General features: G+C 37.2%; 1 protein-coding gene across 1 annotated transcript; it reads right to left on the bottom strand.

The window, feature by feature from the left end:
• Window positions 1–472: 472 nt before the first annotated feature.
• Window positions 473–25331, bottom strand: CTC1 (CST telomere replication complex component 1). Its single transcript, XM_015812107.2, has 23 exons — window positions 25258–25331; window positions 23886–24129; window positions 23063–23262; window positions 21132–21276; window positions 20075–20377; window positions 19821–19949; window positions 17132–17355; window positions 15433–15607; window positions 14537–14740; window positions 13185–13308; window positions 9645–9756; window positions 8569–9028; window positions 7814–7903; window positions 7506–7631; window positions 7266–7330; window positions 5684–5790; window positions 4593–4758; window positions 3212–3289; window positions 2961–3117; window positions 2689–2753; window positions 1858–2023; window positions 1636–1753; window positions 473–712 (listed from the first exon to the last, which is right to left on the bottom strand). The coding sequence occupies exons 1-23, from the start codon at window positions 25329–25331 to the stop codon at window positions 609–611; spliced, it is 3636 nt and encodes a 1211-aa protein (XP_015667593.2). The 3' UTR covers window positions 473–608.
• Between the last annotated feature and the right edge of the window lie 1598 nt (window positions 25332–26929).

Here is a 26929-nt window from a genome sequence, read left to right as displayed (position 1 = left end):
TCTATACCAATGTCTCTTCTCATGGCTTCAAAAAACTACTATACAAATTAAGCTCTATTTGGTCCTAACTTCTGTGAATTGGGATGTAATAAACCTAGGTGGATTCCTGGCTATTCTGGGGGATTTTATTAACAATATAGTGCAAGTAATAGCATATTAGGAAAAGAAAATTGCAAAGGCAATTTGGATAAATGCTTATTTGGTTGTAAGCAGATGTGAAACGATGAATGGGAAACTATCTTTTTGCTTGATCATCTGTTATACCTTTCCTGATTCTAGTATGTGCAAAAAGTAGTCACTGTTTTACATAAAAATGCACTTTTCTCAGTACACAAAGAGTAAAATCATGACAACAAAATATGGTTTAATCAAATGGTAAAATAAACTCTTTAATTATAAGGCAACACTGATTTGTATTTTATTGAAAAGAATGGAAAAAAAGCTTGATTTTTTTATGTAAAAATATTTTCACATTTTAATGTTTGCAACAATATCCTTCACACTTGAGCTTATTAATGATAATTGTATCTCCAAACTTGCAATACATACACAAACTGGAATTACACAAATTCCTCCAGAGGAATTAGACTTTCTCCTCTTCCTGTTCTTCAGATTGTTTCCTGGATATTAAGACATACCAGATTTGGTCGATTCCTCATTCGACTTAAGAACTCTAATTCATTAGAGAAAAACCTCCTCAATTGTCCCGATCCTATTTAAAAAAGAGAACTTTATAATCCATCTCTTTCTCACTAAAAATAATACCAGCACACTATCTCAGCCAGCTCCTGGGTGTCTTAGAATTTAGGTAGAAGGGTGGGGAGAAGATATAAAAGGGACCCTTTTCATTTTTTTAGTCATTGTTGTCAAGAAAATCAGTGGAGGAACAAACAAGTGCAATAGTTTTTGGCATATTTGTATTTCATATTTCTTAGCCCATATTTCTTAATTGCCCATATTTATATTTCATATTTCTTAACAGCCCATCTTTTGCTTGCCCAATTAAGATGTGCAGTGGAATTCTACTTATTGCCTTTATTAAAATCTTTTTTTTAAAAAAAAATCAGGAAATAAGTTTGCCTATATCTGAACAAAAGCATACAGTATTTTTTACAATATACAGTACCAATGGTCTCCATTTGCATAAATCAGCCTTCTTATCCTTCCTCAGATTAGATTTCAACTCCATAAAACTCAAAACATAGTGATCAATATTCTCCATCTCTAACTGTTGATGTTCCAATTAATATAAGAACAATTTTCCTGACCCATTTTGTAATACAGATCAGCCTCTCGGGCCTTAGAATTTTTCTCCTAAACCTCTCAATTTAATTCCTAGCAGGGAATGGTTAAACTGGTATCTGCTCTAGGTATGAAAATTCTGGCATACTGAAGTAAATTTGGCAACTTTCTTGGCATTTTATTCATCTATTTTGAAGCTTCTGGGATTTGTAAGTAGTAACTTGAGGACTATAGTGAGGCATCAGGATTTCTATATTGTTAAGTAATTTCTATTGATTATAGTGAAGCAACATATAGGAATAGTTGAATAGCTGGCATGATTTCTAAAAAAAAAAGCTAGTTTTTTTCCTTAGCACTGAGAGCATTCTGTGAGATTGAAGACATATAACATACCTGTATTAGAAGATTTTCTATCCACTCTGAAAGTCAACACTATGGGGCGACAGACAACTGGACTTCTGCATAAGTTTCTCAAATATTGTGTGAGCAGATCTTCTTGCTCTTCCAGCATCTGTCAAAATCAGATAAATAGCCTTGATTTACACTCAAAATCATTAGGTAAAATTCCTAATCCAAGTGGTTACTAAATTTCCTAATTCAAAATAAACCACTTACCCTAGCTCCTGTGCTAATTTCATTATGCTGAATGCAGATATTTCCCTTAATCCGAATATGATTTTGCAGGACCTCCCATTCCTTGGGGTTCAAACCCAACACTTGTTGCGCCTGCTGGTTCTTGCAAAATACCACAACCTCACTTGTTCCATCTTCTACTAGGATTCTGTGATAATAAGTGGGATTTAAAATAAATATATCACATTCTCATTCAGAATAATGGATATCTGTAATTCTATTCTGTATGTCATAAAATAATAATTTGAGTAGCAGGTAGTCCTTGACTTACAACTGGATGCTTAGCAACTGTTCAAAATTATGCTAGATCCTCCCTAGCTACTTATGACCCAGTTCCAAGGTCCCAGTGGCCAGCCCCCCTCTCCCAGTCACGTGACCATGTCGGGCACACAATCTGTATTTATGGCCATTTGGAGTGCCTCGCACTCCTGCGAGTGTTTTATGAAGTTTTTGCTAAACCCAGCATTTACTTCTAATTTTTGGCAAAATCCTCCCATTGCAAAACAATGGATTCACTTCAGGGCCACAGCGGTTGCTTTACATGGCAACCCATTTTACAACCATCATGACTTACGATTAAGTTGAGGATCACTTCTACTCGATTTTAAATATATTTGATCAAAAAATAATTTCAGTACACCAAAAAGTTGCCAGATTTCAGGATTAAGTACTTATATAGACAAAATGAGCAAACTATTCAACATTCTATATTGTATAATGTGAATATGCATTATTGTTTTTTCCTATATGAATATATCCGGACAATAAAAAAATATTATTAGCAGTGATAGACATTTCTTTCCAAGTACTTACTTAGCTGTAGCTTTAATCATTCCTGTATGTGATGAGCAAGAATTGTTACATTCGTTGGGCCTTCCCTGGGAAGAGGGAAAATGTTGATAAAATTGGGCTAATTGTCACGTTAGTATAAAAATTTATATGGTACTCCGATTTCAGATTACAGGTGTGAAGTTTGAATGACCCATATGTTACTTCATGCAAAACAATAAAACAATACAATACAGCAATTATCACGTGAGGAAAGGAGCTTAGGAATTCCCATTCAAATATGGCTGACTAGATACCTCTGTGAATATGTTGCAGAGATCACAGAACCATTGCATGGATAAAGATAGGATACATGTCAAATGGCAAATGACTTGTGGTTGGCCCAGATTAAAAGGCTGAAGTGGTACATTGGATAAATAATCTATTGGAAACTTAGGAGTGGAATCCAGATGTCTGCAAACAAAAAAGAAAAAGGGGCTTTCATCAAATTCTGCAGTTGGATGAGAAGTAAAAAAATTTCAAGCTAACTTCTGAGGTTGATACTCACTTTGGAGAATTGTGAGATGGAGGAGTCAGAACACACATGTCACTAGAGGCAATAAAAATACAATAGACATTTCCAAATCTGTAATGAAAAAAGATGGATTTTGGATACTAGTACAATTAAATGTGATAAAGAGCCAATGAGAACGGTCATGGAGAAGCAAAAAAAAAAAAAGTATGTACAAACAGTACCTGAGTTAACAACAAGTTCAGTTCCCTAACTCTGTCTTTTAACTTGGATTTTAAGTCGGAATCCATACTTACAAACAAGTTGCTTATTAAAAATGACAGATGGCTTTGTCTTTCCTTGAGCCAACTAAGAGCTGAAGCTATACAACACTTTTAGGAACTGATGAAAACAGGGTGCATATTAAAAATGTGTGGCTTCAGTGGTTCCTGAAAATACTGTATGGCTTCAGTGTTTCGGCAGCTCAAGGAAGGAAAACACAACCATTTTTAGTAACAGGCAGCCCATTTATATCTAGTAAATTATGTAATCAAGAATCCAGGGAATTTCCAGAGATATTAACAAATAGTCACTGAGAAGAGCAGAGAAAGGAGCCGATAGGGCATTTTGGTACACTGTGCCTGAAGAAGCATGGCAGCTCTGGAGAATAAATGGCCTGAGAAGACTGACAAGGGGAGCAAGTAAGGCGGTCAGGCCCATCACACTTGAATGCGAGAGTGATAGTGGCAACCAAGAGAAGATAGGAGGAAGGAAAGTGCTGATAGTTTGGAAAGACTAGAGCAGGGGTCCCCAACCCCAGGTCCAGGGACCAGTACTGGTCTGCAAAAACAAGCAAAGCCCCATCCGTGAGATGCAGGCAGCACACAAAACCATGCACCCTCCGGTCTGCAGAAAAAACTCACTCCACAGAACCAGTCCCTGGTGCCCAAAAGGTTGGGGACCTCTGGACTAGAGCACAGGCTATGAAAGGAAGGGAGAAAAAGATGAGATGCACTAATCTTGCTTTATTCTGTAAGACCTCTCCAGATTGTCTCTTTGCCAAAGCCCAGAACAACTCAGTTTCAACTCAATCAGAACCAGCTCAGAATAGTCTAACTAGATTTCTAAGTCAAAGTATATTTTGTGTGTGAAACAAAACACATTTTCTGTTCTGTGGCCAAGTGGTGGCCAAGACATTAGTAAAAACTGCAGCATGATAGTCTGGTCATCAAAGACCAAAACCTGACCCCTTTTCACTAATAGGAGTGAAGCAAATCCTATAAATTGCTTTACTATAGTCTCTTTGTTCATCACTGGTATAATTTTGAACAAATGGTTGTAAGTTAAAACCTGTACTACCAAAGGCAAGCAGATATCAATAATGTCATATATGATGAATAATAACATGATGCTTCAGTACCTCGAGCTCAAGACATACCTGGAAATTTTGCACTGTAGATCCCGAAACAAAATCATAGCTCCAGGCAACAAACCCCAAAGATATGGTACAAAAGCGGCTTGAATATAGACATCCAGAAGAATTGAAGAATCATGTGTAGGTGCTATGCTCAGCTTTACAGTACAATTCCAGGGCAAGAGACCACCTAAATAGAATAGAATAGAATAGAATAGAATAGAATAGAATAGAAGGGACCTTGGAGGCCTTCTAGTCCAGCCCCCTGCTTAAACAGGAGAACCTATACCATTTCAGACAAGTGACTGTCCAGCCTCTTTTAAAAAATCTCCAGTGATGGAGTGCCCACGATTTCTGGGGGCAAGCTATTCCACTGTTTAATTGTCCTCACTGTTAGGAAGTTTCTCCTTAATTCCAGGTTACTTCTCTCTTTGATTAGTTTCCAACCATTGTTTCTTGTCCTGTCCTCTGGTGCTTTGGAGAATAACGTGACCCCCTCTTCTTGGTGGCAGCCCATCAAATACTGGAATACTGCTATCGTGTCTCCCCTATTTCTTCTTTTCTTTAGACTAGCCAAATCCAAATCCTACAGCCATTCTTCGTATGTTTTAGTCTCCAGGCCTTTGATCATCTTAATTGCTCTTCTCTGAATTTTTTCCAAACTCTTAACATCTTTTTTATGATATGATGACCAAAATTGGCTGCAGTATTCCAGGTGTGGTCTTACTAGGGTTTTATAAAGCGGTACTAATACCTCGCGTGATCTGTAATACAATCCAGGATTGTATTAACTTTTTTGGCTGCTGCTGCATACTGCTGGCTCATGGTTAAGTGATCGTCCACTAGAACTCCAAGGTCTCTCTCACAGTCACAGTTTAATAGGTAGAAGACAGTTTGCTCTCAGGTTGACCCTAACACTACTTCAGCTCTAGGCTATAGAAAATTCATTTTTCCTCTTGCAGAGTAATTCTCACCAATATATTCTGAATAGATTGGTTAGTTTACTCATGCACGCGCGCGCGCGCACACACACACACACACACACACACACACACACACACACACAGCATTATCTCAGCAATGCTTATAAATATACACATTTTCCAAATAGTTACCTTTTTTCTGAGCACAGGCATCTGTTTCTGTCTTCTTTCCAGAATGAGAGTCACACAAAGTTCTTTCCATTATTTCTCCAGAAAAAGAGACCAGAGAACCTTTGGAGCTGATGAGGGAACATTTAACTTACTACATTTCCAGCTTTTCATCCAAAACAGAGATTAAGGTAAACTGAAAAGTATAAACTATAGTTTTAAGCATAACTCTAGATTAAAAACACTAACCCTAGATTAAAAATAACATAAATAAAATCAAATCAGTAAGATATCAGCATCTTCTAAATTAAAATTCAGTTCAACAACAAATTTAAAAGGTACTTTCTGCATCCTAGTTTTAAATACTGAAAAAATAACAGATACAGGTAGTATATCAATTATTTAAGATTAACTTTGCTTCCAATCTCAATCAGTCACCAAAAGTGCTAAATTTGGGCTTCTTAAATACTAACACTATCTGAAGAAAAGTGACTTTGCCTGCCAAATGTTTGCTTGATAATCATGGAACAGAGAGAAAGGGTTCTTTTAAAGATCTTAAAACTAAGTCCAATCTTTTATAATATCCCAGTAAATTAACACTAAACAATCAGGGTATCATCATCACTTTGAATTGTGCCCACACATTTAAAAACATTTTTATCATATCTATCGCAAAACTATGTTTTAAAAAGGAAGATCTGCAGCAATTTCTGAAATCAACTCATTAGTCAGATAGATGTCTCTTGTACGCCAATTCCAAAATCTATAAATATGCAGTGAAAATGCCTTCTATCTTTTCCCAACAAACAGATCTCAACTGTTACTGGCCACAAGACTGCGTACACACACACACACACACACACACACACACACACACACACACACACACGTATGTATGTTTATATATGCGTTAGAAGCCCCACACTAAGGAAAGACAGGACCTGAGAAATAGTAACTGAATTAAAAACTTTGTTAAAAGTAATTCCCTGTAAAATAAGAAAACCCATTTAGTAAACAGATCCTTCTCTGTATGCATATTCTTTCATATACACAGATCACACTCACATGAAAACATGAGCATGCATGCACATATTCAAAGAGTCTTCTTCTCTTTCCAGCAAAAACAGTAAAAAGGGAGGGAAAATGGATGGGGCAAGCTAGCACTTTGTTTGGGTTTTCTTATTTTTAGCTGAGTGTTTCAGTTGTAATTTTTGCAAAGAATAACAATGACTTCATTTGTTTGTCAGAATACACAAGAATCCCATTATGTCCTAGCTGTAGTGTAAATGATAGCTAAATCTTAAATTATGATTTTGTGCACTCAAAAAGCAAGAATAAAATTTGCTTTAACTGAATTAAAGCAAACTAAGTTTAGTGTGAACAAGCAGCCTGGATATGCCTGGTGTCTCTCTCCAACTCTTTCCTATCTTGTGCTTCAGAATTAGTTTATATTTTATTGTTAGCCAAGATAACAATGCAGACCAGAAACGTACAACTTTTAAAAAGTAGAGCAATGAGTACCTGTATTCCATTTCATTTCCTTAAACACCATAATTACAATTTCCACAGTAAATCTCTCAGTAAAATAAAAGAAAATATATTTTACCTCAGACTGAGTATTTCTGCAATGGAGAACATTTTTTGTTCCCTTTTTAACATGTCTGACATGGGCTGAAAAAGAAAAAATAAATACATTCATCCATTGCTCTGCCCCTTCACATGGTGAACCTACTGTGCTGGTATTAAAATTGTTCGCTTCTACTCATGCTTAGGACTCTCTGTTAATTAGTTCATTTTCTTCCCAAATCAAAATAGAAAGGACTGGCAGAAACACAGATTAACCTACCTGAGAAATCCGTCTCACATGATGCACATAGGCCCCATCTGGGAATGGCAGAAAAAAGGAACAGCTCAAGTTTGATTTTTTTCCTGGAGCCAATGACGGCCACTTTTTGTCAAAAATATCCAAATCCTGAAAAAAAAACAAAAAAACAACTGAGACCTACCGCAGAATCAAAACGTCCAGACACCTCCACTACAAGGAATGATGAAAGACAAAAAATTGCACTAGAAGGCCCAATCACTGGTTTTTATCCTTCCTGAGTAAATCAGCAGAAGCCCAGCAATAAATTTCACAATTTCTTTTACTCTTACCGTGCACTGAGGTAGAATGAGCTGGTACAGATGGTCAACATGTAGAAATGGGAACCAATGCAGAGAGTTCTTCAGAAACAGTAACAATACCTGAAATGGGAATAATTTGAGAAGTCCATTAACAAATGAAACCCAAATTTTACCATAAAGAGTGTTGGCAGTGAGATATAAACCACAGTATGCTGTTTGGCAAGATTAAGTTCTAGATTAGAGTTCCTAGCTTGCGTAGAACAGCATGTAAAAACTTGGGGATAAAACTGGGCATGGCCATATGTGCCAAAACTGATTGGCGCTGTCTTTACTATTTGTAGAGAATGCTGTATGGGCACAACAAAGGCTGATAACTTAGTATTTAATTAAAACACCTTTTGTGAAACCATGACAAGCAGAAAAGGACAATATCCATTGGTCCATTTAAGGACAACCACAACATATGACTTAAAAAAAGAGAATAAAAAATGATAAAGAGGGTAAATTATTATATATTTCTTGAACTAACAGCAAGAGCAGAGATCTGTCTGAAGATAGTCCAATCTTAAGCTGATTAATATATTTTGAGGTATAGGCTTAAGTCTGTATGAAAGAGCTGAAGTATAAATGAAAAAGTAGAAAGTGATGTCATTCAGTTTGTTCTGGATCTCATGCACTGATGATAACTACACATTACCCAATGATGATTATAGAAGAACAACAGGAATGCAACATTCTGAATGAATGCAATCATGTGGCATTTCTCCACTTCACTTCACCCTTACTTTCTGCTGGGCTTCGCTGGTGTCTTCAAAAGTAATAATCTTGAGCTCCTCCTGTTCTTCACTTTCTCCAAGACTATGGCATAACTTAGGTTTGCCCATCCATAAAACTGTGGCCTGAAAGCAGAGTTGCATTGTCTTCCCATTTTCAGACTTGCTTTCTGAATTGTGAAAGTAGTTGCGCCACGCAAGTCCTTCCTTTTGAATCAGCAAAAACAGACGAGATACACAGGTGATCTTCTTAGTACTGTTCCTGAAATGTTCTGGCTCCCTGGTATTTGATTCTTCAATTCCCTTTTCTTTGCTTTTAGCTTTCCTTGCTGAGGGTCTCAGATCAGTTGTTGAACTGCCGCTGTCTTTCACATCATAGGAGGTCTGTTCATAGATATGAGGACTTTTTTTGGCTCTCTTTTCAGGAATATGAAGAACTTTCACATCCTCAAAATAAAACTGTACATAAAGCCTGTGAAGAGGACAGAAAAGTAGCATGACTGCAGCTATAGAGATGTAATAGGGAGAAAGAAACAAACTGCAGAATCAGGACACTCAATTGATTATAATGATTTTTCTGTAATAGACAAAGCGTGTCCTATAATGGGTTGCTCCTCCATTTCCATTCTCAGTTAGATCTATTGCAAAACACCTGCAATGTGTCAGCCTTACAAGGTAGAGCAGACTAGGAAACCAGAGTTAGGAATATAATACTACTTTCATTAAAAAGTTAGAGAAACAGAATGGGTGGATAATTCGTCAGAGGGAGATCCAGTTGAGAATGGAACTTCACTGCTAAGAGATTCAGCTATAAGGTGCAATGTGACATGACCACACCAAACTCCAAACATACAGAGAACAATTGGGATGGAACTTTTTATTTTAATCAAGAGAAAATCAGAATAAAGGAAAATATTCAAAATTCAGTGAACTAAACATGAGCCATATTAGTACAACAATTATTCATATTAGGTTTCTTCATAGTTCTAAAACAATATTTTACATTTGACTTTTTCATCTGCACCTTTGACTTGTTCTATGACTCTGCTGTTCTTAAACTTTATAAGTTTAAACAAAAGGATACCTGCCTTTTCTTTTTCTTTATATGCTTGGCTGTAATTGGCTGTTGTGAAGAAGACAAGTCATTTTGAGGAAATTGCTCTGTAACAAGCTGAAAAATATTCACCTGGAGGAGGCACCCTGTAGTTGAAAAAAAATGAAATTATCAGTAATAAGCAAAGTTGACTACTATACAAAACATAGCAGAGAAAGCAGAAGGAACATTTTTCCTCAAGACAACCTTAGCAGAGGTGATGTAGGATATGACCAGGCTGAGGCCAAGGGAAGGGTCAAATGCAGTCATGAATCCCTTCACGCCCACAAAAGATCTAAGCCCAGCTGACCTTGAATTCCTTCTACTCTTATCTCCCTCTAATTTCTCTTAGCTGTTAGTAGTTCAGATCCTTTTAGTGAGCTTAAGCTTCCAATAAATCCTTTTACCCAACTGAACCGCCTGGATCTCCTGATTTGCTTGGCGCTTAACAGGTGCCTCTGACCAATTCTAGCTTCTGGTGTGATACTAAGCTTCAATTCCTTATTTCTCTCTCATTACACCTGAAGCTAGAATTAGTCAGAGGCACCTCTGCTAAGGTGGGTCTTGGGAAAAAAATAGTTTGTTCTTGGCAGACAGTGAATAATTGACATGACTTTTTTTGCTATTTCTTTAATACACTCTAGTATAAACTCTGCAATCTCCCCATCTCTACTCACCGCCTAAAGACAGTCATGTTTTCTAAATCAGAATAGGTATGAAGACTCATTTAAAAGAACTGATGAGTTGGAGGATAGGAGAGTCATCATCCATGAGAAAGGATGAATGCTTCACTGAACTTCAGATCCAAACAATCAAGGGTTATTTATCAAATCTATATTCCAACTTTCCTAAGATGATGTGCAGCACTTCCTTTCTCTAATGTTTTCCTTACGTCTCTATCCCTATGATAGATGTAGCTGAGAAATACATCCTCTTTCAGGAACAACTTGCACATAAACCAGCAAATGTATTGTGTTATAAGCATTTCAAATCTGTTCCAATCTCTAAAAATATCACTTTGTTTATGTAGTTTATTTCTGAACTATACTGCTTAAAGATACTGAAACAACTAGATATTTCTGACTATTTTAGGGGAAAAGTGTAAAAAGAGCTTATTTTTAATAGTTAAATTTCACAGTCTATAAACTATTACTTCTCCACTGTTGCTTTTGTGAAAACAAATATTTAATATTGAACTAACAATATTAATAGGTAGAAACTTGTTAAAAAAGAGATTCAACCTGGAATTATGGAAAAAATTTCTGACAGAACAATTAATCAATTGAACAGCTTGCCCCCTAGAGTTGTGGGGGCTCCTTCACTAGAGCTTTTTAAAAAATAGACTGGATAAACATTTGCCTTGAGCAGGGGGTTGGACTAGCACAGGCTGGCTCAGGAATTCTGGGAATTGAAGTCCACGAGTCATAAAAGAGCCAAGGTTGCCTACCCCTGGACCAGCAGATCTCTAAGGTCCCTTCCAGCCCTATGATTCTATGTTCTGTATTGACCCAAAAAGGAATAAACTTTGCTTTATTCTTTTTTCATTCCCCATACGTTTAATAGGCTATTTATAATTTAATGTTTTTATGCAATAGATACAATTCTACTTATGTCACAACAGAAATGTTTATGCAAACCTTCTGAGAGTCCGACTCCTTCTATTATAGTCCAATCATATGGTGATATAATACAACTTGTAATCCAGATCTAACAACTAGCTTGATCGTATAATTTAATACAACCAGTATACCCAGTTATTCTGCCAGTAGATTTCCAGGTGCAACTCAAGATGCTGGTTGTTATCTCTAAAGCCCTTCATGGCCAATTATTGAAGAAATGCCTATCTTCCATTATTTCTGCCCATCCAGAGTTAATGTGGGTGTGATCTATTGGTGGACCTTTTGTATTTTTCTACTGTGTATCATTCTAGTTGTTTTAGACAGGGCTGCCTGTTTATATATGTTTCAATTGTTTTAAATGTTTTACTTTTTTGTGGATTTTCTAAGCCACAATAGTTTTTTGAAGTGGGTGGTCATGTCAAATCAAATCAATTAAATTAAATGTTGCATCTTTCAAAATTGCAAGTTTGATCCTGGGACTTTAATTTGAGCACATAAAATTGAATATTTATCTTTGTCACTAATCAATATCCCTTCTTCAATATTAACTAGAATAATTCAAATGAATAATTAATCTTTTGTAGGAACTTCATTTTACTACCAAAATTCTTTCTAACCAAGATAGGGTTAACTTGTTTCATCTTAAAGTATCAGCCGTTATATTTTTCCAGATTGGTAAAGATTTTTGAATAAATATTTTATTTTATTTCAGTAAATTTCCAAGTACTTCATTGGTTTAATATTAGCATTAAACCCTATTGTTGTTTCAATATTGAACTGTACTGTTTTATATACTTCACCACTGATTCTGAAGAAGGTAAGATCTTTAGATCCTTCATCATCAGTATTTATCATTAATTTATGCTTTTATTATTTCCTGAAATTGTACTCTCTTGCTATTGTTAGCAGTTCTAATGTCAACAAAAAGAACAGAGAAAAAGCCCAGTGTTGTCATGTTGTCCCTATAGTAATAAGTTTGGGATTGCTTGTAGCTACTGAGCATATGTATTAGAAGCATATTTTGTTTTGATTAGAGAACCTCATCAGATGAAAATATTCATTATGTATATGTACTATTGGAGAATAACTTTCCAATGTTTGATTTAAAGGAATGTCAGCAATGCTTCATTCCAATGAGATTCAGAATTTTAGCATTTGTAGTTAAACAAGTACTATATTCAGTTAGCTGTTAGGGCAATTTGTGCTCTGCATCTTGTTTCTGGATTCAGTCAGAGATGAAAAGTGCACAGTGGCTCTCCCACAACCCAGAAGTACAACACTGATTGGCAACTTCTCTTCTCTACATGCTGTTGGTGTAACTGCCCAAATAACTTTTTTTTCCCCTTTCCCTCTTCATCAGTATTCAGAACTGGCTACTTTCACTTCCATATACCATACTGTGGAAACAGCACACACTGCTTGCAGAAGAACTATTTTCACTCTGCTGACTGTTGGGCATCAAAATAAAGCTGATGAACATTTTATGTATATACACCATGAGAGGCTTCCACTGTCAACTAAAATTTATCTTTAAAATGGCTTTAAATAAAACCTCAGGCTTGTGTAGGTCCCTAGATCACAGGAAAAGTCCTCTTTTTCTCCAAAATCATCTCACAACAGAAAGAGAATACTTTCATTTTATTTATGGCAGGATTGGGTAAAGCTGTTTCCTTAAAAAAACTGCACTTCTGCAAACTTGTGTTTCAAGTCTGCTGATACTTCCCTCTTTTCTAGCTACATAAACAATATAATTCAAATAGGACAAAAAATAAGATTATCAGCTAAAATTGCACAGACTACCAGACAGACAACTTGATAGGTAGCTTCACTTTAATATTAATTAATATTAAGTGGCCATTACTCTATATTTTCCCCAAATTATAGATAAAACTCAGTCAAATAAATACTGAACATACCTATTAGTGATGTGTCAGTGAATGGTCTACAATCTTTGTGGAATATTATACAAGGAAGACTGTCACTTCTGTCTCGTAATTGGAGGGAACCACTACTGGAATACTCCAGCATTCCAAGCAACAGCTATTCTCCCACCCCAAAAATAAAAGGTGATTATTAACCATTGACAGGAAAAGAATACAACTATTCATTAATTATGCTCTATTTTTCTAGGAGTATCTAAACCACAAAACATTTTACAATATAGAGAACTAATGTCAGTTTGATACTTCTCTGGCATTCTGCCATCAGTTGTTGGGGGGAGGGGAAGGAGAGGAAATAGGTAATTGGCACATAAGGAGTAGAAGTGAACAAAAGGGAGAAGGGATGATAGACTTGACAGACCCCAGAGGTGTGAGAACCAGCTTGTTTAGTCTTCAAAGACACAGAGCCTGAGAAAGGAATGCAAATTGCACCAAACATCCAAGTAGTTCCCAAAATACCTATAGGCCAGTGGTGGTGAACCTATGGCACGAGTACCAGAGGTGGCACTCAGAGCCCTCTCTGTGGGCACGTACACTGTCACCCCAGCCCCGCCTCTCCCCGTAGCCCACTCCTCACCAGCAGCCCCCCTGGAGGAAAGTCACCCCCGGGTGTGGCCCACACGGAGCAGCCCAGCCAAGCACATGGCAGCTGGGCACCACATGATGCTGCAGGGCACAGGCGGAAAGTGTGGCCACCATGGCGCAGCAGGCCATGGATGGCCCTGAGGGCGGGTGGGGTGAGGGCGGAGCAGGGCGGGAGCGCGCAGGTGGAGCAGGGGCGGGGCGGGGCAGTTTGGGGCACTCGGCCTCTAAAACGTTCGCCATCACTGCTATAGGCACACCATTGGTCCGAAGATGAACCAGTCAAGGGGGAAGGGGAAAATTTTGTAACCTTTTACATGGGATCTTTAGTTTTAACCTGTTTTGTTTGCAAACACTAATTCTTAGTAAAAGAACCTATCACTTCAATCAAATGGAGTCAAGGCTCTTTCTTTCCTAGGGACCTAGCTGGGGCAAGCCTGACAACTAATTTGATGTAGTCGTGGTTAAAATATTTAGGCTAGAAACCTGGAAACAGTGAGTTTTATTCATACACACAGCTAGCTGGTTGACTTTAGCTCCTTCTCAGTCCTAGGAAAGAGGCAAGGGCAAATTACTTTTGAAATCTTGTCAAGAAGCTTCCAGGACTTGTCCTGGCATTTGCCAGGAGTCAACACACACGGACAGTATTACGGGAGTGAGTAAATTCATGTTTATTCTCTGAGTTTACTATACATCAAAAGACTATTCTTTCTCTCAATCTTTGAGAAGATAAACGTCATACTTACCAATGGTGGATGAAAACATTCAGCTGACAAAATGCAATAATTCTGGGCCAATCTGCAATTTAGTTCTTGTATATTTAGGTTGCAGATCTTCAAGGCAGAATGCAACTGCTGCAATGGAACACAGCTTTCCCAGCAGCTCCTCTCAACCATACTATACAGTTGGACAAAATGTGGAATCTGACACGGTGGCTCCAGAATCTGGTACTAGGAAAAGGGTTAGGAGTTAAGTTATTTCCACAAAGAAGGTAAGTGTAAGGACCCACTTCAACCCCACATCTTAAGAAAGCAGAACTCTTGGAAACAATTTCTTTCAACAGGAACTTTTATTAAGAATAGTTGATAGCAGGCATAATAGATAGGATCTGAGGGATTCCTTACAGATCGACACTTTAAAGTGTCCCCAAGCAAACCCCACCCCACAATTCATCCGGACGGTTCAAAACCGGCCAATCCCCAGGTGTTAAGTCCATCGTGGGAAAAGGGGAGATAACATCAGTCCAGCTCTGGTTGCAGCACCATGCTCAAGTGGCTCTTCGCACCTTCTTTTGAGAACGGAGACATAAGCCAGGCTCCAGAGGTTGTATTTCTTTCTCCCCCACTTTTCCTAGCTGACAGGTTAGGGAGAAGAAAGTTCAGAGAGAGATACAGTGCAGGAAGCAAATGGTTACATTGTAGCGAGTAGCAGACACAGAAGCAATAAACAAAGCAAATGTTACCTTGTAGCAAATAGAGGAAGTGAAAGCAATAACCCTGCAGGCACATCCCCCCTCCCCCTTGGGAGTATGGCAGAACCCAGGGAAAGGTGAGATTTGTTTTTAGATCAGAGGGGATAGATAGAAATAAAATAGAAACAGGTTCTGACAGTAAGTGCACAGGATTATGGAAAAAGGTATTACCTGGTCTAGGAGACAATGGTGCTTTTCTGCCAGAATCTCTGCATGCAAGTTTCTTTCCTGCTTCTTAGGTAGCAGCAGGGAATTCAGAATAGGAACAATAAACTTCTCTATTAGTTCTTGAGAATGATGGTTAAAGCAAGGCAGCAATTTTTGGTGCTGAGTGAAATAACAGAACCTAGAAAGATTTAAGATAACATTACATTATTCAGAGATGTAATGGGAGAAAATGAATTTCAGGTGAAGAAAATTTAGGGGGAAAAATGTGAAGAGCATAAAACAGGACAAAGAACAAATTCAAAGTAACTTCCAATGTAATTTCTTGATCCTATTTATTCCTCGTACCCAAAAAATCTGGTGCTCTTCAGATGCGCTATATTTCAACTCCAACAAACTCAGCCAATATTACTAGTGACCCTGAGCCTAAAATAATATTAAAATCAAACAAATCTGGAGATTGATAAATACTCAAAATTTATCTCAATATTTGTATTGTGTCTAATAATCACTTCCTATAATTTAGACATTGCTACTTACCAACATATGAGAAAAATTCTTCTCTGGGCCTATACAATATAAGGAAGTTCTAGGCCTTGGATATTGTTTGAATAGGATCACAGACTTGGAAAGGATCACAAAGGCTCTGAAATCCAACCATCTGCTCAATGGAGGAATACAGATTAAAAACATCCACAAAGGGGTTGTCTTATGCTTGGACACAATTAATAAAAGGTAGTCCCTTTGGGTAATTTGTTTTACTACCAAACTGCTCTAGGAGGGCTTTCTTAATGTTCAACTGGAGGCTGCTGCCACATAATTTAAATCTACTTTTTATATTCTGCATTCTAGAATAACAGATCTTTGCTTTTGTAGGTTTGAACTGTGGGGTCCTTGATGTTCTCTGAGCTTGGCTGTATTCATTACCAAATCAGGTAGGTAACATCAGGTAAGTAGGCCTAGCACTAATGATATTACTTACTTCAATAATGAAACATCTGCAACCAAGCTCAGAGAGGTTTAAGAAGGCTCCACACTCATTTGCACTATTCAGGTGACCCTGAATAAACTTCCAAGTGGCCTCAACAACTCTCAGAAAGAATGCTAACGACCAGATGACTGCAAGGAATATACATCCTTCCATCCTCCACCATTCAGTAAGAACTGCAGACATTTCTTGGATGAGAAGAGAAACGTCTTCAAGGAAAAACAAAGCCCAGTTGCCTTTTGAAAAAGCACCTTTGGGTCTTTTATGAATTGAAGTATTTTTTTCCTTGTTCCCTCTCAGAGCTTCAAAATCTCTTAGTGCAACCTGTTCTCTGCCAAAAATCAGCTGCTACTGTCCTATTCACTCACTCTGAGAGCTGTCTGTCTAGAAACTGCTACCTTATTTCTTGGGCCTGTATTTGTAGTGTTGGGAGTTCCACAGCCTCTGACCAGAGTACATGGAGACTTGCATCCTGCTGCAATTCTTGGGGACTCAGTTTGCATGTGACTGTGTGCAACCTGTAATTGCAGAGGTGCCTACATGTGCCCCTCTGCATATGTGCATTGGATTGCACATATGCACCCTTTTAGTCTTAAACTGCAGGAAAAAAGAATTATCTTAAATTATAGAAAACTAGTACCAGCCCTTAAGTGTTTGCCTGAAGAAAGATTATACAACTTCATATTATTATATGCCATTGATTTTAACCACACACACCTTTGTTCAAATATTTCCAGCAAGTTGACCAGATAAAGATAGAGTGACAGGCTTAAATTATAACGCAAGAGTAGTTGCAGATAATAATTTCCAAAGCAGTTTACAGGTTGATGTAATATGCTGTATGTTGAAAAACTCTTTAGCACAATGGTAGTATGTAAACAAGCTCCAAAAACAGCAGGAATAGTTGGTAAAGGCATCTCCAAAAGATGGACATCTCGGAGCTAACATGTAAAGCATAAAGAAAAATTGAAGATTTAAAAGATTTTCCAACAATTTTCACACAGTAGTTATTTCATTTTGGCTTTACAGTCAGTCATGAAACTAACTGGCAACACAATACACAATCCTCATCAGAATACATCCTTCTCCATTGTCCCCTTTGTTATTTATTCTTACATTGGAGGTGTTGGCTAGAAATATCAGACAGGATACGGAAATTAAAGGACTGGAGATTAAAGACCAGAAATATAAATTAAGGCCTTTGCGGACGATTTGGTTTTTATTTTAGAGGAGCCACTGGAAACAGCCGTTAAACTTTTGCAGAAAATCGAGAAATTTGGAGAAGTGGCTGGACTGAAAATAAATAGGGAAAAGACTAAAGTACTAACAAAAAAACCTAACAGATAAACAGAAAATCCAACTCGCCAAAAAGACAAATCTTCAAATAGTTAAAAAAGTTAAATACCTAGGCATCTACCTAACAGCAAAATATACAACAGTAAAAGAGGATAACTATGAGAGACTAATGAAACAAATAAAAATAGATTTGGAAAAGTGGGAAAATCTCCAACTATCACTATTAGGAAGAATAGCGACTGTTAAGATGAACATTTTACCAAAGCTAATTTTTCTATTTTAAACAGTTCCTGTTAAATTGAGCAAGAAATTTTTGCTCAATTTTTCGACGATTTAAATGCAATAATATTAAGATTTATATGGCAAAGAAAGAAAGAATTAAAAATAAATTGTTACAAGAATCTAAAGACAGAGGGGGCTTTGGACTCCCAGATTGGAGACTGTATTATCAAGCAGCTATTCTGCTTTGGCTTAAAGAATGGATTACACTGAGAAACAAACAACTTCTCTATTTAGAGGGACATGATCTCCAACTAGGTGGCACGCTTTTATATGATATGAGAAAACTAAAGCACATAAATACTTTCAAAATCATGCCATAAGAAATGTATTGCTCTCAGAATGGGAGAGAATTAAACACAAAATGTATACGAAAATACCTGAGTGGCTTTCAACAATGGAAGCATTCGCTTACCCAAACTTAATTAATTACGACAAACTTGTTAGTTATAAAGATATTTTGGATAAGGATGGAAAACTTAAAAGACAGGCAAGTCCTTCAACATCAAGGTATTGATTTAACATGGTGGTCCTATTTGCAAATTCAAACAAGATATGAAAAAGATATAAAATCTACGGGATTTTATAAAGAGCAGACTCCACTTGATAAAATACTTTTAAAAACAGATGAAAACTTGATTAAGAAACTTTATAAATTTCTGCTAAGCTGGAAGATGGAAGAAGAACAAGTAAAAGAAACAATGATAGTATGGGCAAAGAATTGTGGATATTCTATAGACTTAGAAAACTGGCAAAAACTTTGGGATAAAAACATTAAACTTACAAAAGCAGCCTCATACAAAGAAAATTTATATAAAATGTTTTATAGATGGCATATGACACCAGTTCGATTAGCGAAAATGTTTAAAAATGTATCGAACACTTGTTGGAAATGTAAACAAAAGCCAGGTACTTATTACCATGCCTGGTGGACATGCCCTAACGGAAAGAAATATTGGTCTAAGATTCATAGATGGCTGGAAAAGATGACGAAAATACAGATAGAATTTAAACTCGAATTGTTTTTGGTAGGAATACTAGGACCTAATTATGGTAAAGAGAATGATTATTTAATATTACATGTTTCAACAGCTGCAAGAATAGTATTTGCCCAATTTTGGAAAAATGAAAATCTACCATCTGATCAGACTATAATTACCAAAATTTTAGAATGTGCAGAAATTGATAGATTAACTTTGGAGATGAAAGAGAAAGAAGATTCAATTTACTTTAAAACTTGGGAAAATTTTTAGCAATGGTTAGAAATACGATAGAATGAGAAAAGAGCTTGAAAGTAAATAGAATAAACGATAGGTTTTTAACTAAGCTTTATCTTCTATGTTAATAATAGCATTATTACTACTGAATTTAAATACTAGTGGTGATAATTAGAATTAGTTGATATTTTATTAATTATGGTTATCTACTTAGAGGAATTGTATTTATCTATTAATTTCTAATTATATGATTATAGTCAACTCTACTTATAATTGTTTAGTATTATACAAACTATGTTTACTCAATATGTATATCCGGACAGTAGTTTGCTTGTTAAAGCATGGGATTATTGTTGGGGATTACCCCATTACTGTACCTCCCTCTACCCTATCCTGAATTCCTTAATCCTACCCTTTCCCTATTTGTATAAAATCTAATAAAATATTTATATATCCAATAAGGATTTCTTGCTTTTAAATCAGAAACCTCTCGTGTCATAACTGCACTGTAGCTGGAAACAGCCTCTTATCCTATCTATCTTCTTTTCACACAGTCTACTTTCTTTAAGACTGCATTTCTAATGGAGACTGTAAACTACTTCAAGCCAACTCACCTCTATGCATGCTCCTGGTCGGAATCCGCAGCCAGTATTCAACATCTGCCGATAAGCAAGGCAAAGTATGTGTTTGTTATCTAGTTCATAGAGGCCAGCTTGGGCATTTAACACTTGAGTGATAGTACCCTGAAAAGAGAATAATGAAAGGTTATGCTATAGTTTGTACTGCTTACCAGAGTCATGTCTGAAGAAATGTTCAAGTGCAGGTTGAAAACAAAGTTTTCTTTGTACAGGTGTCACAATTTACTTACTGTATATGAGATGAGCTCGGATTTTCTAACAGGACCCAATATCATTTCTTCCTTCTGCACTTTCAATAAGCTTTGAGGCTGCATAGAAGGCATAGTGGAAACTGGTGCCATGGATCTTCCTTGTGAAGTTACATCCAGACATTGTTCCTTTGTTTGTTCTTTGCAGTAAGGCAGAAGGCATGATGAAGAGCTGGCTCTGAAAACACTCTGTCCAGCACTTTTGAGGCAAGATATCTTCAAGTCAGTTAGGACATATTTGTGCCCCAGTTGTAGTGCATGATGCCAAACCAAGTGGGGAGCCTTCTAGGATAGAGAAATCAGGGAGAATGTCAAAATTCAGCACCTGTAAGAAAATCTGTGGAGCTTTTCTGATTCTAAGGTCACTTGAAGTACATATGATCAATGAAGGCCTATTCCACATTGTCACTGGAGACTGCTTTATTGATTTTCCTTCCAGTATATTGTATGGGCTCTTTTAAGAGAAAGAGCAACAATGTAATCTACGAGTAGTACTACTAGGCAACCCATGTATAATTAGATACTACCTTTACTATTCCATTGTAGCGCGGTGGTTAGAATGCAGTACTGCAGTCTACTTCTGCTGACTGCTGACTGCCAGCAATTTGGCAGTTTGAATCTCACCGGCTCAAGGTTGACTCAGCCGTCCATCCTTCCAAGGTCAGTAAAATGAGGACCCAGATTGGGGGGGGGGGAATATGCTGAATTTGTAAACCGCTTAGAGAGGACTGTAAAGCATTGTGAAGCAGTATATAAGTCTAAGTGCTATTGCTATTCCCAAGCCCAATAGGAATTTAATCATGAAGAAAACCAACCCACACTGGTTGTGATGCATGATTAGCAAAATCATCATTATCCTCCAAACATCTTAGCAGACCAATTCGACTTCTACTTCCTCAAAAACAATATATCTCAGCCTATGAACCTCATAATTGGTCATGGTGGTTATTCATCAACCAACTTCTCTGTAGCAATTTAAGAAAAGGCATAGCTCTATTTTGAATAAAGGATAAAATAAACATATAGTAAATAAACATACTTGTACTACCACTGGAACACAAGCAGAAGAACTAAAACACTTCAGGAAGAGGAAGAAGAAAATCTTTTGGTTGAAATAAAGAATAGTGGTCAACCTGACTAGTTCACCTGCCACATTCACCTTTGCTGTATTCTTATTCTGAGGCCTAAAAAAAGCAAAAAGAGTCATGGCAGATCAGCAAAATGTACATTTCATAAGGTATTGTGTTTCTAATCATGGGCAACCAGATGCTGCCAAAAATCTCACAAAGAGGACATGAACGCAATCTCATTCTTTTACTGTAACCAACTCATGATTTATGAATATTAGTTACCAGTATTACAATTTCATTACAAGTTCCAGGTCTGACCTTCCTCAGTTCAGACCTACCTCCCAAATGTAGGGTGAATGTAGATGTTTAGTGGTTATTCCCAAAGTATAGGGTATAAATTAAATCCATTGGCTGATACTAATTAAATTATACTACAGATGAAAAGAAGTTACAAAACATTGTTTTATAAAAAGAGCAGCCTACTGAAATCTTGCAGCAATTGGCTGAGGCACCTGGGACCACAAATGCTTCCTCATTTAGGCACATTATTGCACAAGTTCCAGAGCCTCTAGTTCCATCTCAATTGCTCAATAGCTTCCATTGGAGTCTGGGAGTCTTGTTTTTTCTTTATCTCTTCTATTTGTTCCCTGAATGAGGTGATTGACCCAGCAGCAATGGCCATTAGTGGCAGTTAATGAGATTACAGGTAATCCTCACTTAATCACTGTCCTGTTTAGCAACCATTTGAAGCTATTATTATGAGAAAGTAACTTTGCAATCAGTTCTTGCACTAATGACTGTGGCAGCATCCCATAGTCAAGTGATTGCCTTTTGTGTATCTCACAGCTGGCTTCAGACAAGAAGAGTCAATACAGAAACCAAGAGTAAAATTGCAAGTCGTGGTCATATTATATGTTGCTTAATGACTATCACTTAGCGAGAGTTACCAGTCCTCATTGTGATCATTAAGCAAGAGAGGGTGATGGCCATTACTGTTCCACTACAGATAGTCCTTCACTTAGGATGGCAATTGGAATCGGAATTTCCACTGTCAAGTGATATGGTTGTAAAGCCCAACCATTATTACATATTGACAGCAATCCCTATAGCCCCAGTTTAGAAGATTTGACCTATTAGAAGGGGCATCATATGTTTAAGTAATTGTTTGAATATGGTTAAAAGAACGGATGACACTTAGATTTATTTAGACTTTTATAATGAAAGATATGATTTAGAATTAAAAATAGCATTATTTTTCCTCTTCTTTTGATATGGGAAATATAAAAATAAGAGGATTGGTATGAATAAAATTTTTAGCTATATAAATGTAATTAACATTGAGAAAATCATAACTGACAAAGATACTTTAAATATTGATGGGAAATTAAACCTTAACAAGAGCACGAAAAACAGGATATTGATGAATTGATATTGTTATTTGTATAATATTAGTAAAATATGATGAAGATCTAACTCTGTATACATCAATAGTACCAAGAATTGTGATTGTGTAATGAGGGGAAAATGGAAAAAATATGGGGAAGAAAGGAGGATCAGGGAAAAAATACTGGATTGTGCAGTACTGTATAGACTTATATTGAAGAAGTTAATGTTAAATATGTGAACCCAGACAACATATTGTTTACTAAGCTCTAAAGATTGTAATTCTTAAAAATTAATAAAACTTAAAAAAAAGAAGTTACACAAAAGTGAATACCTGCAGATAAATAGGGATGTGTTACACCCATCTGTGTTTCTTTAAAGAAGCCACACCTTTTCTTGGAAAATGTGTATTTAAATTAAGATGTCTCCATCATCACTTTCTTAACAATTAAGGAAGCAAATGGATGAGATTAGGAAATGGAGTGATCAATAAACCTAAATAATAGTAAATCTTTACCTGGCACTGAGCAGCTCTGCAGCTGTCCCAGAGTAGAAAACAGGGATGGTACTAAGATTCTTCTCTGGTTCAGACAGTACTTGAATTGGTTCTTCTAGGATCTCCAAATATCCAGTTGTGCCCTCGCCTATCTGGGGAACATATATCCAACTAGGGAAGAGTGACAGATGTTCTAGCCACTCAAGCTTAAAATGCAGGAACTGCCCAAAAGAGAAAAAGTGACATTAGTTATACAAAGGCTAAATAACCTTTATTTGAAACTTGTAGATACATAAATACCTATCATGCTAATCCCATTCAGGTTTAATACATATTAACCCTACTAGACAGTGACTTAGTTGCCCCGCTCCAAAACAACATATTATTTGAATGTTCCCAGCAAAATCCTATTGGATAGGAAGCTTCCTTCATTTGAACATCAGTTTTAGTATTTATTAGCAGCATGAATGAACCAAGTAGAGGAAAACAAGTGAGTAAACAGTCTCGCAAACTGCATTGTGTGTGTGTGTGTGTGTGTATAAAATACTATATTTGGTTGTTAATCTTGATATCAATGTTACTTCAAAAATCAGATGCTAAGCATCAAGGGGTATGTCTCTAATTCCTGTTTATGAGCACACCAGAGTTAGATGATGATTGCAAGAAACAAAAAGACTTGGTCTTGATCCAGCTCCATATTCTATTTAACTGGATACCCAGTGCATAACGAGAATGATTTTAAAGACCCCCAATCTTCACTTTTAAGTTTATTTTTTCTGCTAAGATCTGTAATGTCTCTCTCCTAAGCAGCACTGGATAGATAAACAACATCTTAGTGCCATACCACACAGGGAAGTGCTCCAGTGTTATCTTGCAAATAAACACTTCCATCCATCATCTTATCTTTTTTTCCTGGTGTTTCAATTCTCAAGTAGCCTATGAGCATCAAACGAGTTTGTTCAAAATATTTCTGGTCAGGCAAAATAGTTTCATTTTGGTGGATCCATTCTCTGAATTCATCAGAACTTGAGGTTAAACGACTACAGCAAGGTATATGCCGAGATTGAAGATCAGAGATAGAAGTAATGCTGGAACATATAATTAAGTTAATGTATAGTGAAGAATGAAGACATAAATGTTGTTATTGTAGAGTTAAAACAAATAAAGACCTCCATATAAATTGTTTTGACCTTTGAAAATAAAACAAGATACATCTGTAAAATATTAATTATAAACAATGGGTTTATTAAACTGTCACAGCAGGTGGCCGAATCTAACCATTACTGAAAAGCTAAGTAGAGTCAGATCTAATTGTGCTTGGATGAAAAAATACTAGAAACTCCAGGGCTCAGGAATGTACAGTTGAAAAATTTTTCAAGAAGAGGGTAAGAGGGGACCATTTGCATACTACTACTAAGAAACCTATATAGACTTGTCCATGCATTCACAATGAGTTCAACTTGAGGGAAACTTTCTTTTTACTTTTATTGCTATACTGGCTGTTGTATTTCACTTTGCTTCCTAATGAGCAGCATATCTGTTCTTTTCCCAAGTATCACATTTTATTAAAAGGCATGAACCGCAGCTCACTTCATCAGATGCATAGAATGGCTAAACTGATGGATTTTTGAGGCAGGGGGTAGGATGGAAAACAGGTTAGTTGTGCATCTCATGAATGATAATTATCGCAAATGAAGGCAAATATACGTTTCCCAGAATAATGTTGCAGGATCCGATCTGAGTCAGTCACCGGGGCCAGAGATTTAGTCTTCCAAGGTTTTGAACTCGTGTATGAACTTCTCTGAATGAGGGCAAAGTAGAACCTGGTTTTCTCCCCAACTTGTCCAACACTTTAACTACCATCACCATCCGACCTTTTCAAGGGAGGCTTAACTAAGTTTAGTTGGGGCTGAAGGCGATTTTCGCTTTCAAGTGCCTTGCTGGCGCGAGACGCCAAACCACTAACCACGTTTACTGGATTAAACTGACAGCGTACGCCCCAGTACGTAGTACGCAACTTTAAACTAATCACGCTAGATGTCCTCCCACATAACTACAAACTAGCAATAAACGTTTTAGTCCAGCAAACTCATTCCTCTCGGAATATTGGTAAGCAGAGAGCAGGAGAGGCGGCGGAATGGAAGAAAAAAAAAAATAAGATGGACGACCGATTGAAATGTCACGCCGGCGACACCGCCCCCTTTTGTGTCCCCCACCTGCCGGCGCGCTCGGGGCTAATGCGATCCGGGCTCCAGAAACGCTTCAACGACTGCCGGTGGGCGCTCGCCATCGCATTACTCTCGCTCTTGCAAAGCGAGAAGCGCAGCCTGCACAACTCGCGAGGGCGTCTGAACGGAGACTTGGGGCGCGAATTTCTGGAATCAGGAGGGGCCACTTCATCGCCCGCCCCTTCTGGCCGTTGGAAGAAGGCGCCGGGGATTGCAGGGAAGACCGCCCTCATATTATTTCGCGCAGACGCTTCTGTTCACGATTTCCTTGCTAAACTGCACGGAATTCAGTAAGCAAAAAGGATAGCTGCAAACCGCAGATTATGCCAAAAACAGATATAACTTGGCTAAGCATATCTGAAGCTACCTGGAACTGAATTTTTTTAGTATACTATTCTCTCCATCTCAGCCCCTACAAATATTTTGTATGAAATACTACTTTTGCTTCATATTTCAGTGTTTAAAAAATAGCGGTTATGAACTTTAGGCAATTCATTCGCCCACACGTTGCAAAGTGAAGGCGGCTGCAGCCCGGATGTCGTCACTCACGAAAGGTCTGCGAAAAAGTAGAGGGAGCACAGCTGAGGTATCAAGCCGAGGGCGAGTCAGTTGCTCATTAAGATGCCTGCCAGGGGATCTAGCCGCCTTTTCATTTTGAAAAGCGGCTGTTACCTTGCATCCCGAGACGAGATGCACGCTATGAGTAACAAACTGCATAAATTGACTTCATAGACTATTATTGCTCAAATCAGATCTTCATCTAAAGGTAGTATGGATAGAGAAAAGTAACGTATCTTTCCCAACTTAAAATCGATTATAAGTTGAAAATCTATGCATGGACTAAATCTGTCTTAGAAAAACAAGGTCTTTCTCTAGGTGCAGCTTTCACTTCCACCCTAACAAGAAGTGGAGGCACTCTAACATAAGTAGGATTGTCGTCTCTACTTTTTCGTTATTCTATAGACAAGTTGCGGTCAAAAGAGACGGAAGAAGCGATTGTTTCAGCTTTTCGAGTGTACAGAAATACATGTGTTGTCAGTTTTCACTATCATAGAGCCCTCTAAGTGCCGAAAAAGGCTCCTCTGCAGTGGTTAATAAGTCAGACTTCCTAGTTTCCTTTTCCCCTATTTAAATATATATGTTTTCAGATGGAACTGATTGCTGCTTCTAAAACTTGACTGCAAAGTTTAGAATTTTGCCGCATCTGTAGTTTCCCAGTATAAATTCTGAAAGAGACCGTTGGAAGATTGAATAAAAGCTGGGAATTCAGGGTCTATCTAAATTATCTTCTATAGAGAATAAATTATTTTCCATCAATACCTTTTTATAAAAAACAGCTAAATAGAAAATAGAGTCCATTATTGTTAGTCCTAGGCTGAAAGTCATAAAAACAAAAAAGGGATTAAGAAACATTTTAAAATCCTAATTTAAAGATATGCATTATCGTTTTTGAGAATTTAGTAATATACAGGTGAAACTCGAAAAATTAGAATATCGTGCAAAAGTTCATTTATTTCAGTAATGCAACTTAAAAGGTGAACCTAATATATGAGATAGACTCATTACATGCAAAGCAAGATAGTTCAAGCCGTGATGTGTCATAACTGTGATGATTATGGCTTACAGCTCATGAAAACCCCAAATCCACAATCTCAGAAAA

This window comes from Protobothrops mucrosquamatus, unplaced genomic scaffold (genome assembly GCF_001527695.2).
Source record: "Protobothrops mucrosquamatus isolate PMUCROS unplaced genomic scaffold, P.Mucros_1.0 scaffold69, whole genome shotgun sequence".
NCBI lineage: Eukaryota > Metazoa > Chordata > Lepidosauria > Squamata > Viperidae > Protobothrops > Protobothrops mucrosquamatus.
This window is presented reverse-complemented; position numbering and strand designations above follow the sequence as displayed.

Coding starts and splice junctions, on each gene's coding strand:
- CTC1 (XM_015812107.2), bottom strand. CDS start 25,331: ATGGCGAGCGCCCACCGGCAGTCGTTGAAGCGTTTCTGGAGCCCGGAT. Junction 17,356..19,820: donor GACCAGGAGCATGCATAGAG/GTGAGTTGGCTT, acceptor TTTACATGTTAG/CTCCGAGATGTCCATCTTTT. Junction 13,309..14,536: donor AATGTTTTCATCCACCATTG/GTAAGTATGACG, acceptor GTGGGAGAATAG/CTGTTGCTTGGAATGCTGGA.